The sequence below is a fragment of the Poecilia reticulata genome, linkage group LG23, assembly GCF_000633615.1.
Source record: "Poecilia reticulata strain Guanapo linkage group LG23, Guppy_female_1.0+MT, whole genome shotgun sequence".
Lineage (NCBI taxonomy): Eukaryota > Metazoa > Chordata > Actinopteri > Cyprinodontiformes > Poeciliidae > Poecilia > Poecilia reticulata.
Genome location: NC_024353.1, coordinates 13624016 through 13639588, shown reverse-complemented (window position 1 = coordinate 13639588; position 15573 = coordinate 13624016). Strand labels below are relative to the sequence as shown.

Below are 15573 nucleotides of genomic sequence, written 5' to 3'. Positions count from 1 at the left end.
CTTTGTCTGGTTCCTCACCTAGGACCTGTCTGCCTTGGGTGACCCTACCAGGGGCATAAAGCCCCAGACAGCATAGCTCCTAGGATCATTGGGACACTCAAACCCCTCCACTACGATAAGGTGGCAGCCCAAGGAGTTCACCTGTACATTATCCGATGTACAGGAGATGAAGAGGATTCCTATCCCTTCTGAAATCCACCTCCTTGGTCTTCACTGAAGCAGTTGTGATGTCTTGCCGAGCAGTCATACCATCACAATATTTTTGCTACCAACACAACTGTGAGCTATAATTGTAGCATGAATCTCTATCTTCAGTTAGGGGTCACTATTATAAAGAAACACTTACCTTTAGTTCCAACACCAGAATCCATCTTTCCAGTGGTGTTTCAATCTTCAGTCTGTTAAACCACAATCAAATTTCCCATTAGTTAAGCCTGTTTCAGAAGAAACATTTACCTTCATTCTAATTTTGCATAAATAATCTACAGTCAGTGTTTTAAAGTTGGTTTAATTTTGTTTTTATTATTCTAGTGTTAGAAGTTATTTGGTCTTTATGAGGTTTCTAATATTTAAATATAACCTCAAGTGCAGAAAAACACTCCGCACACTCAATAGTCATGATTTACACAGCAAATTGAAAACCTGTGTGAAGAGAAAAAGTAACAGCAAAGAGCAGCAAAATGATGATCGATTATCTGATCACCATCAGAGACTCTCTGTCTCCAAGCTCAGTGTTTCTGAGCTTGGAGAAACACTGAGCTTTTTTGGGCCAGTGCCCCCCTAGCCTTTATCCAGGTCCCTCACCGCCCCCCACCAAAGAATTTGCAAGCTACTTTGCACTGACCATTATTTTATCATTAATATTACTATCACTATTGTAGATGTTTTGATTTTATGCTGGTTTCTGTATTTATCATCAAAAATAATTTCCCAGAGAACAAAAAAGCCATGGGAATAGAAATTATTTTCACAGGTGTCTATGAAAAATGCAATGGACATTCAAGTTAAAATTGGTAGGCCTAAGAGCAGCCAATAAGAGTGCCATTTTCTAGTTGTTAAATATTACACAAAATGAGCAGATAAAAGATGTACAGCAATGCCAGTTTAAACTTTGAACTATTTGCAAACCGACTGAGCTCTGAAACATTAAAACATGGATAGAACTGTAATTACATTAATCATAGCTCTTCTTTTCAGTGTTTGTCAGTTTCTGGTGGTGCTTCTCAGTCAAGGGAGTCAGCTCTCTCACAGTCTTGCCTAAAAACACAGCCATGAATAAAGAATGGTACCAGAATGTCCTCCGAGATCAACTTCTCCCAACCGTCCAAGAGCAGTTTGGTGATGAACAATGCTTTTTCCAGCATGATGGAGCACCTTGCCATAAAGCAAAGGTGATAACTAACATTTGCTTTGTCATTCTCAAAATGAGAATGACACAAAAATTTGTGTCATGATGTAGCTTTGGCTACATGGCTGTATGGCCAAGTCTGTCTTTGCTGAGTGTGTTCAGGGTGCTGCGTCTCCTTTATAGCTTGAGAGAAGCTGTAGATGTTCTTGTCCTTCCTTCATACAAACTAAATATGTTGAGTTTTTTGATGCCTTGTGTCTGTTTTTATGAATGATCCATTATGAAATATATCTGTCTATACCTTAAATTTTATCCCTGTAGTACTGTCTACCCTGTTCCTTGGATAGACAGTACTACTTGATCATTATCCATCCATTTTCTATACACCCTTGTCCCTTAGTGGGTTTGGGAGGGTTGCTGGTGCCTATCTCCAGCTAACGTTCCGGGCGAGACAGGTCGCCGGTCTGTCGCAGGGCAACACAGAGACAGACAGGACAAACAAACATGCACGCGCACACACACACACACACACACACACACACCTAGGGACAATTTAGTGAAACCAATTAACCTGACAGTCATGTTTTTGGACTGTGAGACGAAGCCAGAGTACCCGGAGAAAACCCACGCAGGCACAGGGAGAACATGCAAACTCCATGCAGAAAAACCCCGGGCAGGGAATAGAACCCAGAACCTTCTTGCTGCAAGGTAACAGCTCTACCAACTGCGCCACTGTGCAGCCCGTACTTGATCATTAATGTTCTTTAAATCACACACAGATGGACTCAATTTAGTCATTAGGTGAATTGGTTGAACTAGATTTTATGTCTACAGAAGCTGAGATGCTACACTTTTCGGATTTTGAACAGTGCATTTTATTTGTATCATGTAAAGTGCTTCCACTTCACATGATACATTATGGGGTTTGTTGGTGTATCAGTAAATTCCAATGCTCAGTCACCGTGACGTCACAAATATGTAAAAGTGATTCTGTACTTTATGCAGACACATTTAAATATTTTTTACCACCAATAGCATTATACAAAAAAGTCAAGAAAAACTTATACTTACAGGTTTTAAGCTTTCTCAGCCTTATTTTTGCTCACTTTTAGCTCGCGAAGAATGGAAGACCTTAACTTCCATGAACGTCCAATAACGTAGAACATGTGAAGCCTGTTCCAGTTTCACAGACTGCACATGTAACAGAGGACGGTCAAGAAAGGCTCAATTAGAAAAGAAAACCAAGACTTTAATGATGAGGTGATGATAATTGATTTCTTCAGAAAATCAAGATACCAACCAAAAGTCCAAATGGTAGCTTTTCTCCTGGTCGAAACTATGTGCTAAGGATTGACTTAATAGTCTTTGCTTTCTTCATTCCAACAGCGAACTAACCAGTCAAAACCGTGGTCCAGACAGGAAAAGCAAAAGGACTGAAAGGAAAAACTATTCCCTGAATCTAGTCCGCTAGGTTAGTCATTAGATGAATTTGTTGAGCTGGACCTTAGAAAGGTAAGATAATCAAATATGTCACAGGTTCTTCAACTTGAGCGCTACGACGTGTACCTTTCAAACTAATATATTATAGTTTACATTTAACTATAATATATTATAAAGAGTAAGGTCTGGTCTGAAACAAACACTTTAAATTGTCCCGGCCACATTCGTACTGCCTGTCACACAATTCGCAGGGCATAGAGATCAAGAAACCTTCGTGTGTCGCATTCAAGAAACTTAATTTTATAGCGTGTTCGAATGGAGCCTTTTTGCTCATGTTCTGCCTTTTTTTTTTTTTTTTTTTGCTTTCAGACCTATGCAACAAAGCCTAATACATACGTTTATGTGGTTAATGACAAAAGTACCGTTAAAAAAAGTTAAGTGACGTTAAAAAAAGTTTGGTGTGTTGTAATGTAGCTCGCAAAGGTGTCCCGGAAGATTACCACCCTAGTATAACAAGTGTTTCCGGAAGACGTGGCTGTCGATTCTGTGGCAGCTGTCATCCAAGCCATTAGAAGGATTTAAAATATATTTTTATTATTATTTTTCGTTTGTATTGTTTTATACCTTACTTACTGTTTCAGGAGCAGGATGATTTCACTAACGGACTCTCAAAGTAAGACCTTAGTTGTTGAACAGAAATTGTAGCTAGTAGCCATGTCAAACTGGCACCATCTGAGCTGCAGAAGCTTTCAATCTACACTTTTCATGTCTTGAACAGTCTCACTTATAGGCTCAATCCTCAATCCTTATAAGCAACCCTCTTGCTTTCGCCACTATCTTGGTGTTTAGTGAATTGTAAGATACTTAAGTTAAAAGTAAAAATTAAGGTAAAGAAGTTTTCAAGCAGTCTTATTATTTTATTGCTTTGCAATGAAATTTTAGCAATGGTGGTACTAATATGACTGGCTTCATTTTGAACATGTTAAAATATAAAGTATAAAGAAACGACTAAATACAATAAAAATAAAGGAATAAAATTAATATATTATTGTTAATAATAATTTTAAAATACTAATAATAACTGTAAATGATCAGATGTAGAACGTTTTAGAAATAGGCATTATATTATCTAACTTACCATTTTTTTTACCAATAACAACTACAGTATATTTGATATGGAAATGTTGGTTACACAGTTACGAGAAGAGTGTTAGCTTTACAATCACTAATATCCTCCAAAAGGGTGATACGCCACACTAGGTTATTTTAAGAAGCTGCCAGTTCAGAGTGTTAGTACTATTCAGACACATTAATGGAGCGTTAAATGGAGAGAAAAAGTGTGGTGGAAAGAGGTGGTAGAAAGTTTGCATAAGACAGCTGCAAACTTACGTGAGTGAGAACACTCATATATTCTGTTTCTAAATTAACAGAAATAAACACTGTTATTTCTGTTCAAAAACTGAACTGGAATGAATCAGTTTTGAATTGAATTTTTGGAAGAAATGACCTTTTCCATCATATTTTTCAACCTTTATGTAACCTAGCAATCTAGTAAGAACAAGTTCTTATCTACAATAACAGCCTTAAAAAAATAAATATAAACACTTCTACTAGCCTGGTCATTAGCTTCCTGTACAATTCTACTCGACAAAAAGAATTTGCTTACAGCACAGTCTGGGCTTTCTCCCGTTGACTTGAATTGTCTCTGGTAGATTTTCTACCATACCAGTCAATGAACAGGAGAAGTGGTGAACAATGATGTCAATTTTCTGTGTGTAGTCTGCTTGTAGTTTTAGCAATGGCAGCAGAGGAAATTAACAATCCATTAAGTCTGTGTTGGCTAGGCTTCCTCAGTTGGCTCGGTACGTCTCTTTTGAGGATGTTTGGTTGCAGTGCAGGGAATTTCCGGTTAGTGACATATCTCAAGGGCAAACTTTAGCAATTGGATAAAATTTAAAACCTCAACATAGTCCACGCCTCTAAGAAGCGATCATTTCTCAACAGCCGAGAGCACAGACCCTCTGTACAAAGCAAATAGAGAAGGACAAGGGGCTGGTTTTTACCAGAATAATAATGTCTATATTATAGGAGAGAACGCCGAATCGGTGCCAGTTTATCCTCTTAGTACCTTTAAGTAACCATATTTTTTGGACTGCAACAGCTGAAAAGTAAAAAAATATATTGTTGAATAAACATCAGGCTGTTATAGCGATTTGAATGTGTGTGTGGATGTGTCTCTGTGTGTGTCTCTCTGTGTGCGTGGCGCGTGCATGCGTGTTTGTCAGAAATTGGAATGGGATTAACAGGTTTTGGCGTATTTTTCCTCTTCTTTGGGATGATCCTGTTCTTTGACAAAGCACTTTTGGCCATTGGAAATGTGAGTATTGCATTCTGTGATACACGTGTATGTCATGCTGCAAGATCTACATGTGTAGTGCCATCCATGGCGCAAAGCCATGGATGGCATTGGGCCATGGATGAATGAATGTATGTTCATTCTAGCATAATGCAGAATGACTTTGTTATAAGAGATGCACCAACCACTCAAACAATTCACCTAATTTTTTTGTAGTTCATCCAATTCTTCAAAACTAAAAACCCCCTTCCACTTTAATTCTGATAAACAGATCAGTCATCCATGCCGATCAGTCACACATGCACCTTAATGTACTTTTTGTTTCCAGTTAAAATCTAAAGATTAGTAGCTTGATGCATAATTCTTGTACTTCTCATTGTCTCTTGGGGAAAGAAGGAAGGGAAAATTGGCTAGATGGTTTTGATTTACAGTTTGAGTTCTTTAGAGATGTTCTGATTGAACAACAGGTGTTTCTTTGCAGCCTGACAAGTATTTTCATGGTAGAAATAAAAAAGGAAAAAGAAAAAAAAGAGTTCTTAAAAATATTTGTGTTTTTCCTCTTTACTCTCTGTCCCTTTATCTAAACATCCATCTATCCACTGAATTGCTGTATTTCTTATTTTAAAAATGACAACTCAAGAAATTTGAGCCTGGAAAGGTGTAAAAATTTAGACCCGGAAACAAATCTGTTCAAGGTTATTATCTATCATGTGGATCAGATGTTTTGTCCTCTGGTCTCAGTTTTCTGTATAAGATACAATGACTATTTTCTTCTCCGTAGATCTTGTTTGTCGCTGGCCTGGCTTTCGTCATTGGCTTGGAGCGAACGTTCCGCTTCTTCTTTCAGAAGCACAAATTAAAGGCCACTAGTTTCTTCCTGGGAGGAGTGTTTGTAGTCCTTATTGGTTGGCCCATCATTGGAGTTGTGCTGGAAATCTATGGATTTTTCCTCCTGTTTAGGTAAGAGGAAGTGAAGATAACTACAACTTCATTATGTACTCACAATCTCTTCTTCAGAACCCAGATCTCTACTCTGAATTTTCTTTATTTCTCTCTGCTTCTGGGTTTGTGTGCAGGGGCTTCTTCCCAGTTGTTGTTGGCTTCATCAGAAGAATACCAGTTCTTGGTTCTATCCTGAACCTGCCCTTCATCAGTGCTGTGAGTATTGACCACTGCTGCAGCAGTCTTTGGAGCTGTGTTATGTTCACATGCATGAATCATTTTATTGCTCATTGATCATTGCTCAAGTCTCTAAACAGCAGCTGATTGCCACAAAATAGTAACTGTCATCACAAAATTAAATCACAACATCCAAAATCTTCTGCACATTTAGGAGACTGCATTAATCCTTGTTCTGCAAACACATAGTTTAAGAAGACAGAGAGAAAATAATTCAGTTCTCCAAATACGTGTGGTGTTAGAATTAGTAACATCCCGGTGAGATGTTTTCTCCCTCTTGCCCACTGTTATGGAAATTTCATTATCAAGGAATGAGAATCTGTTTCAATAAGAGAAAGATTAATCTTTGTCTTTAAGTTTCTTTATTCAAAGGCAAAAGCGTTCGAAGACCCTTCTCACTGAGCGCAGTCAGTAGAAGAGCCCGGAGCAACACACATCACATTGTTATACAGTCACAGCAAGACAAAGGCCCTCCCAAAGTCTGATGGGAGGGCCTGGGAGGAGTGTTTGTAGTCCTTATCGTTTATTCGGTGTCTCTGTGGCCAGATGGCCAGATGGCCACAGAGAAACCCTGACCCCCTCCTCATGAACTATCTCTCACCTCTTGGAGGAGATTATTTTATGGCAGGAAAGACAGTTGATAAGGATTTCAGGAGGAACTTCTAACACTTCTTTGTCAGTTCATGGGTTCAGCTCAAACAGGGTACAAACTACATCCCACACATCAGTCCTTTAAGACAATCATTAGATCAAGCATTTTACCCAAGACGTCTTCAGGTCTCTTCTGCTTTCACGGCTGCGGATACATCTAAACATTATCTGCAAACTTATTTAATGGACAAACACATCTTGCAGAAATACAAAAACAAAGCAGATATTATCAGTAAATAAATGGTAAAAAGTATCATCAGTTCCTTCAAGAATGAATTAAGACTGAAAACGAAATTTTCTATTACACCACCCAGTGGCAAGTCAGGAAATGTGTGATTTATTTGCAATTTGGACACGAAATGGAATGGGTCTCCTCTGCTCTGCCTGTTGGTGAAGGTTTGGTGTTGAACGGATGACTGTGTGGCTGCAGTGCTGAGGAAAGTGGGAGAAGCTAATGGTGGCTAATGACTAGCTGCCATTAGCTTCTCTTGCTGCTCGCTCAGGACAGACAGGCTCCATGCAGTCGAGCTGCAGAGCGTTGTTGCCACAAAAGTCTCCAACAACAGAAAAGGAGTCACTAGAGTTTCAAAAACTAGTTGTTTCTGAAAGAACAACTAGTTGTTTTGACAAAGGTCACTGGAGGAGTCTGAAAAATTGATAAATATAGCGACTAAGTGGGTAAGTTGACAACAGTGCCATCCTCTTACACTCAGCCGTGTCTAGGCCCTGCCAATTTCATTGGAATTTTTCAAAATTTGCCAGTGTTGGGGTTATGCTTTCAGAAGGGGCTTAGTAACACTTTAAGTGACCAGTAAGTTTATGTACAATGGCACAGCCACAACTATAAAAAAAAACATAAAGGAACCAATAGATGTTTTTGCTGCTTGAGCAAGATACAATTTATTGCAACTTAATAAAGTCAGTTTAGCAGTGCATCAATATTCCATTTGCCCTGTTTTGCCAATAGGCTGGTTAACTTACAGGCCTAACCGTAACAATGGTTACGGTTAGGCTTTCGACCACAAACAACCAATCACAGCCACGAGACAGTGATTGGTTGGGGTTATGCTGACCTTTAGCAATGTCAGTCAACCTCCTGAACTCGCTGTTCAATGCTGAAAAAACAACTTACAGAAAAACCGTTCATCTGCTCTCATCGTTAGCCATGGTAACTAGCCTTAGCATTCACGATTGCTACAAGCTGTATGGTAGCAGAGAGCAAGGGGAAGAGGAGGTAGAGTGGCATGCACCCTACCTCTTGGTGCATGTCATTCTCGAATTGGTTCAGCTCGGATTGGTTGTGCACCCGGTGCATTGGAAGAAGGGTCCGTGTATTTTCAAGCAGTTCGTTTTTTCGTTTGAAATGAAAAATGAAAAAACGGAAATATACTCGTTTATTCGTTTTTCGTTAGAAAATCCGATTTCCAATTTTGGTTTAAAAAATGAAAAAACGAGTATTTTTTTTTTCATTTTTCATTTCAAACGATAAAACGAACTGCCTGAAAATACACGGACCGAGAAGACAGAAGAGCTTGGATTTTTTTGTTGTTTTTTGTTTTGTTTCATAACACAATTTGTTATGAAACATAATGACAGTTTCAACAAATATGTAAAAAAAAATTTTACAAAAGTTACATGAAACAGATTTTCTGTGAGACTGTTTTAAAACGGTAGTTAAAATTTTCAAGCAGCAGGCCTGCTAAGCTACTTGCAACATGAGCAGATAGCTCCACTAAGTAGCTAATATCAGCTAATAAACCTCTGTATAATGAGCACTTGTAAACTACTATTAAATGTAACAATGTTTGTTCTATATTTTTGTTCAAATTGATGTACAGTGGGGCAAAAAAGTATTTAGTCAGCCACCAATTTTGCAAATTCTCCCACTTAAAAAGATGAGAGAGGCCTGTAATTTTCATCATAGATGTACCTCAACTATGAGAAACAAAAGGAAAAAAAAAATCCAGAAAATCACATTTTCTGATTTTTAAAGAATTTATTGGCACTATATGGTGGAAAATAAGTATTTGGTCAGCTACAAACAARCAAGATTTCAKGCTCTCACAKCCGTGTAACTTCTTCTGTAAGAGGCTCCTCTGTCCTCCACTTGTTACCTGTATTAATGGCACCTATTTGAACTCGTTATCAGTATAAAACACACCTGTCCACAACCTCAAACAGTCACACTCTAAACTCCACCATGGCCAAAACTAGAGAGCTGTCAAAGGACACCCGAAACAAAATDATAAACCTGCACCTAGCTGGGAATACTGAATCTGCAATAGGTAAACAGCTTGGTGTAAAGAAATCAACTGTGGGATCAATTATTAGAAAATGGAACACATACAACAGTGTGTGAGAACCTTGTGAAGACTTACAGAAAACGTTTGATCTCTGTCATTGCCAACAAAGGGTATATAACAAAGTATTGAGATGAACTTTTGTTATTGACCAAATACTTATTTTCCACCATACTTTGCAAATAAATTCTTTAAAAATCAGAAAATGTGATTTTCTGGATTTTTTTTCTCCTTTTGTCTCTCATAGTTGAGGTACATCTATGATGAAAATTACAGGCCTCATCTTTTTAAGTGGGAGAACTTGCACAATTGGTGGCTGACTAAATACTTTTTTGCCCCACTGTATAAAAATCTAAATAAGCTTAAACAAATGTTAAATGTAAAAATTTTGCTTTACCAATCAAGCTGCTATATTATTTTGCAGCAATATTTTGCAGCAAGTTTATTTTAATTTATTTAAAATAAACTTGATCATATTTTCTTTCTTTTTCACTCAAACTCAAGTTATTATAAGAATCTCACACCAGCCCATGTCTAGTCAGCATCAACAAATAAGGCATCTTACATATCCTCATTCTTTAAATATAAATATGCTGTTTTTATGTTGTTGTGTGAGAATTAACAATTAAGGTTAATATCTGTGTCTCTTTTAACTGTTTGCTTTAAAGCCTTCCTAAGTTGGTTCTGAGGATACCCAGCAGCTGTGGTCAGTCACTGCAATTTTCCACTGCATGCTAAATCCCACCCAAACAATGGTTACCTCCTTATGTACATTGGGAAACGTTACAGTCTCTTATCTTAGATAAGAAAAGATTATCACTATTTTCCATGTACTTTTGTTTTTTACTTGCAATGTCTGTGAACCATCTCTTAATTATTTATCATGTCCTGCCAAGAAGCCAGAATTTCTTTAGCTGCTTTCTAATTTACACTAGGTGTTGACAAGAACAGAAATAATCCACACATACAAAGGAAAACAGGAATTCAGCTATGTGTAAAAGATTTAAACGATATCTGAAAGAAGTATTGAACACACTTCCATTTTGTTAATACTTTGTGAACAAGATTTGTGTTATGTTAAGGTGAACTTCAAGGTGTGTCTTTAATGGGGAAACTAGTCCCCATTATTGGATAGTAGCATGCACATGGTACTATACATCTGCATGGCGGTCTACTTCTGCAATGGCCTCTGGGCGGCAGAAGAAAGAATAAAAACACTTGCATACATTTCTTTACCACTTCCAACATGCTACTGTTTTTCTTCTGAGATTTTCAGCACATCAAGGACATTAATGATTCCTCGTCTACAACACAAAACCTGAAAGATTTTCCATGTTTAAAAGAAAAATCGTTTTTCTTTTCTAACACATGAACATTTTTAAGACTGTTGAATTACGGGTAAATTTAAGCTGTGCAGCCTCAGTCTTCTGTCAGCTGGTGATTTCCTCACAGTTTATCTTCCATACTTTCATCCGATCTACAGCCTGCATCTTTTGGCCTCATCTTGATCTGCACTTGATCTCTCCATTTGCATCTTGTAGCTGGCATAACAATGCTATTTTGGTTACTGAAATAACTTTCTTCAGTTACTAAAAGCAACTGAAGAAAGGAGAACTAAAGCAGGCACGTGCACAAGGGGGGACTAGGGGTGCTTGAGCACCTGCCCCTTTTGCTCCTTGCCCCCAAGTGCCCTTTGATCAAATTTTTTATTTTTTTATTTTCTTTATTTTTTTGGTATTATTACTTCCTGAGCCCTCTTCTGACACATAATAATATGTACTAAAATTACTTGTTTTTTTTTGTTGGGTTTTTTTTGTACAACATAATAAGCCGGTCACCTTGTTACCTTTGACCTTTTGCCCGTGACGCATGACACAATTGCTTCTCGCGCAGTGCGAAAGGGCAGCTAACTGCGGAGCTCAAAGTAGCGAACGTTCCAGATTACAGAACAGTTTTTGGTGAATTAAAAAAAATGGAAAAAAATTAAATAAAAAACGTTTTTGGTGAATAAATTGGAGTAGACTTGCTACTTGTCAGATGATGGAAATCGTTTCTGCTTCAGCACGGAATAGCGGTTTAAGCAGAGATAGTGAAATTCATCAGACACTGACAGGCCTCTGCGTCTGCCTTTCTCTGAAGAACTACTGAGCGGGAGGAGACAGGTGAGGAAAAACTGTTCTTATCTGTCGATTCAGTATTTTTATCAGACATACATTAGGCTGTTGTTGTGCTATTAGCTAGCTGCTAGCTACCAACTTTGCTAGCAACGCAAGATAACTGAAAAGCTTCTTCCCTGTATCGTTAATGATAGTAGTCATTCTTCAGTATTGCTTATGCAATAGGGGGCACATCACCTGTCCAAAACCTATCATCTCCATAATGGATATATGTCTTCTAATTTCCTTTGCTGCATAATATACATTGCATTTTTTCTAGAGTTAGGTAAATGTATCTTGAAGGAGAATAGCACTTAAATGAAAGTCCAACAAAAACATTAATTTAGAATTAAAAATAACTCACCCTGAACTACCATGATAGATATAATGTATGTAATAAAAGTGTCATTAATGAAGGGGATAAAACTCAACCCAGACTTTAAATAAGTTTAGGATCTGGTTCGCAGAGTATGAAGTAAAAATAGTTATTCAATGAAAAAAAAAAACCCTCAGTTAAGTAAAATAAAATTGTAATCAAAACTTTTGGAATTGTAATGATTTCTTTTTTTTTTTTTTTTAAACAAAAAGTTTTGTTTAAAACACTTTTTAAAAAAATTAAATAACTAATTTTTGTCTCGTGAACTTAAAAAGTTATTTGCCAAACAAACTTTTATTTGCACACATCAGAAATCTTTTGTTGTGATTTTGGGCACTGCCCACGATGTCATGTGAGAATCACAAGCAAAACTTTGAGTCACAAACAAAAACTTCATGAGACAAAAATGTGTGATTTAAATTTTTTTTATTTTTATTTTAAGCAAAACTCAGTAGGCTTTTCTCATGGTGACATGCATTAATAATTCAATATTTGCTTCTGGATTTTTTTCTGCAGTTCCACATTAAAGTTTGGTGCAGCTCTGCTTTCCTGAATGGGCCATCTTCATCTCCACTGCAAGTGTAGCAAACAGGCAGCTCTTTTTGTATAGATTACAGTCCACTAAAAGGTTGCATTGTGGCCTTGTTTATATTTTTGATAATGTAATTCTGTAAAGACAAAATATGTCTGGGGTTGCTCTGATTTACATACCTTGCTAAATTGCGGGTTTGAATATGGCAATACTTTCCTATAACAAAATAGACCCGCAGAAAGAAATTACTAATAAAATATATTCCATATGCATAGTTGCATGCTTTATAGAGATTTTCCTTAGCTTTGATTGTATATCTCACAATTTTGTTATTTATCATTGTTTATTAAACTCTGAAAGCTGTGTGGCTTTGTTAATATTCTGTCCTAGAATGTGCCCTTTTTTTTTGAGTACCTGCCTCTTTAGTGGTCTCTGCACGGCCCTGTGAATCTAGATCCCATCACACATAAAGCAGATAAATGCATCTAACTTCTTCTTCGTAGTGACACAAACTACTGACGGTGGCTCCAATAACTTACAATAAATTAAATTAAGCGACTCCACTTAAATTACCAGTACTTCACCTGCTGGAGTCTGAACGCACAGCTTCACAAATTCTTCCTGGTCGCATCTGCAGAGAAACCTGCGCTGGTTCATCGACAGTTGGATCTGTCTAAACCAAACCGAACAATTGAACTCTGCGAGATTTTTTTTCTATTTTTTGTTTTTAACTCTGTGCGCAGTTCGGGCATGCGTTTTTGCCAGGATTATTTATTTATTTAGTTATTTATTTATTTATTTATTTTTTTGCGTGGTTTTGCTCCTCCAAAACGAACAGATGTTACGTCTGCCGCGCTCCTTCTGAGCATCGCTCTCCTTCTGGGTGCGGGAGGGTAACATCTTCACCTCCATTTGTTAAAACTGCAGGGCGAGTTAAGTTCTTCGCAGCGGCGGAGCCGCGTCCGCATTGGTTGTGCAGCGCACTGCGCATGAATCTAATTAACTTCTGCCCCCTTATTTATTTCCTCAAATAAACTGCTGGCTCCTCTGTTTAGACTGTAAATGGATTAAAACAATGTTGCATTCTCTTTAGTTTTCTCTGTTCTGTACTGGAGACTGGAGTTAAAGGCGCCATTTCAACTAAAGATTTGCAATGAGCTCCTTAACCAAGGTGTCCTTTTCAAGAGTTATAGAACTCTTCAACATGCTGTCAGCTCCATTTAGCTCAGTGTCCATGAGATAATATTCAGAAAGGATTTTTTTTATTGATTGATTTTAGTTGCCTCTGTGATGAACTCTTTGCGTAAAGTCTGTCATGTCTCCATGTGCACCAGTCAAAGGTGTTAATTATAACCTGTCAAATGACAGAGGGGCTTAAAAAGAAATAACCAAATATTCAGTTTGGTTATTTTTTTAAATTATATATATATCGACTAGATAGATATATAGATGTGCGCACACAACACATTCTCACTCCCGACTCGTCATATATTGACGCTTGGGCAGGTTCCCTCAGCGTCACATGTTGATGCATCGGGTACCCCCTTTGCGTCAATAATTGACGAGAAGGGTTCTCTCATTGAATGCTGTCCGAAACTGACGATCTAGGAACGAATAAGTCTATTCTATTTTTTAAAAAAAAACTTTATTTACAATTTATGTGCTAGTTTGAACAGGATATTAAGAATATTTACTACAAATACATGTCAGACGTATTGGTCATAAGACTTTAATTCGGTATTTAAAAATAACTCAGTAAAATATAAAATCGGAGGGTTTTTGTTGTGGTTGTTGTTTAGCTTGATTTAAAAGCCCCTTTTTTTAAATTTGCCAACTATTTTTGAGTATGACACCAACGATTTACACCAAATAAATTTAAGAAAACTTAAGATGTATTTTCTTTTGTGATTGCATGCAAACTGTTCTGTATACGTTTTAATATTTTTGATTAAAATAATAAAAATAAGGACGGATCCCACAAAAACCCAAGAAGAAGAATAAGCTGACATCATCATATGCGACACTTACACTCCGGTGAGTAGAAACCTGCGTCTGTCAAAATGTTTTTGTACTCTAAAACCAAAAATAACTCCAAAGTGTTACGTTATAAAGTTACTGATGGTAGTTTTAGGACTTAATGGCAGTAGGATTGCGAGGCGAATGGTCGAAGACATGTTTGTAAAAAATGTTTTAGCCGGAAAATATACGGTGGAAGCTAGCTAAATTAGCCTCTCAGAGGCTAATTGTACCTGTAGACTGTACCTAAGCTTAATTCGTTTAATTAGCCATGATAGAGTCACATAATAGTGTCATGCTTGTTGTTGCCACTTTGTAAAATTGGAGGGTTTCTAAAGACATCAGTGCCCCTAGGTTGTGATGATCTTTAAAGTTTTGTTTATGAACCCTGTCTGAATACACTGATTGCAGCTAGGTTATTTTTTGAATTAAAAATGAACTTGCATCAGTACAGGCAAATTTCTTTCCTCCCTTCTATCCTTATTTATTGCTGTTGCAAGCCAGATGAAGAGAAGTAAAGAGCTGAGAACCTGATCTTTGAACAGACAGAGACCATATGTCAGGAGCAGCCTGGGATGCTTACTGAGGAGTATCCAATGATGATACCAGGAAGATACTGCGATAGTCCTTGATCTTGTTTCTGTTTCTCCTCCTGTTGTCCCATCCTCTCAGTCTTTTCAGAAGAAGAAAAGACCCAGAAGCACCTCTCCAGCTGCCTCTCCTCCCACTCTGTCATCTGTCTCCCCCCATAGATCAGCCACATCTGCATTCATGTCACCTGCTGACCATGCTGTCTCCTTAAGTCAGGGTGGCAGATAAGAAGAGAAAGCGTAAGTTTTCTTTTCTTTTCAACATGTCAACTTCTTTAGCACAATTTGTACCTGTGGAGATCCCAGTTAGAATTTGTGATTGTCCATCAGAGTGTTTGAGGATCAAACCACGACAGGCAGTCACTGTGGTCATGCTCAATGGTATGAATAACAATTTTTTGAATGACTCAAAACCAAAATATAAAAAATTATATTATCAAAATTTAAATAACTGTCTACTTTGGCTGTGTGAGTACTTTGACGTACATATGCGAGAAGGGCCATCTGACTCCATTCTTGAGTGGTTATGTTCTTCAACATTTTGGTGTAAACACACTTGAATCAAATGGCTGAGGTACCACCACGTGGCTGGGTCTTTCAGCAGGACGATGATCCCAAACACACCACCC

The 15573-nt window shown here is 37.6% G+C and overlaps 2 protein-coding genes across 3 annotated transcripts in view; one reads left to right on the top strand and one right to left on the bottom strand.

Moving 5' to 3' along the window:
- Nucleotides 1–3028, bottom strand: part of recql (RecQ helicase-like) — a 29404-nt gene extending 26376 nt beyond the window's left edge. The window contains exons 1-3 of the mRNA XM_008401194.2: nt 2649–3028; nt 2420–2539; nt 347–398 (exon numbers count right to left, since the gene is read on the bottom strand). Of these exons, the coding sequence (XP_008399416.1) occupies nt 347–371 (25 nt within the window). The 5' untranslated portion in view covers nt 372–398; nt 2420–2539; nt 2649–3028. The remainder of the gene's footprint in view (nt 1–346; nt 399–2419; nt 2540–2648) is intronic.
- Nucleotides 3029–3291: 263 nt separating this feature from the next.
- Nucleotides 3292–15573, top strand: part of LOC103459552 (vesicle transport protein GOT1B-like) — a 25233-nt gene continuing 12951 nt past the window's right edge. The window contains exons 1-5 of one of the 2 annotated variants that reach the window (XM_008401199.2): nt 3292–3461; nt 5074–5165; nt 5926–6104; nt 6221–6302; nt 9943–9980. In XM_008401199.2, the coding sequence (XP_008399421.1) occupies nt 3437–3461; nt 5074–5165; nt 5926–6104; nt 6221–6302; nt 9943–9951 (387 nt within the window). In that variant the 5' untranslated portion in view covers nt 3292–3436 and the 3' untranslated portion in view covers nt 9952–9980. The remainder of the gene's footprint in view (nt 3462–5073; nt 5166–5925; nt 6105–6220; nt 6303–9942; nt 9981–15573) is intronic. The other variant, XM_008401197.2, reaches the window with a different exon arrangement.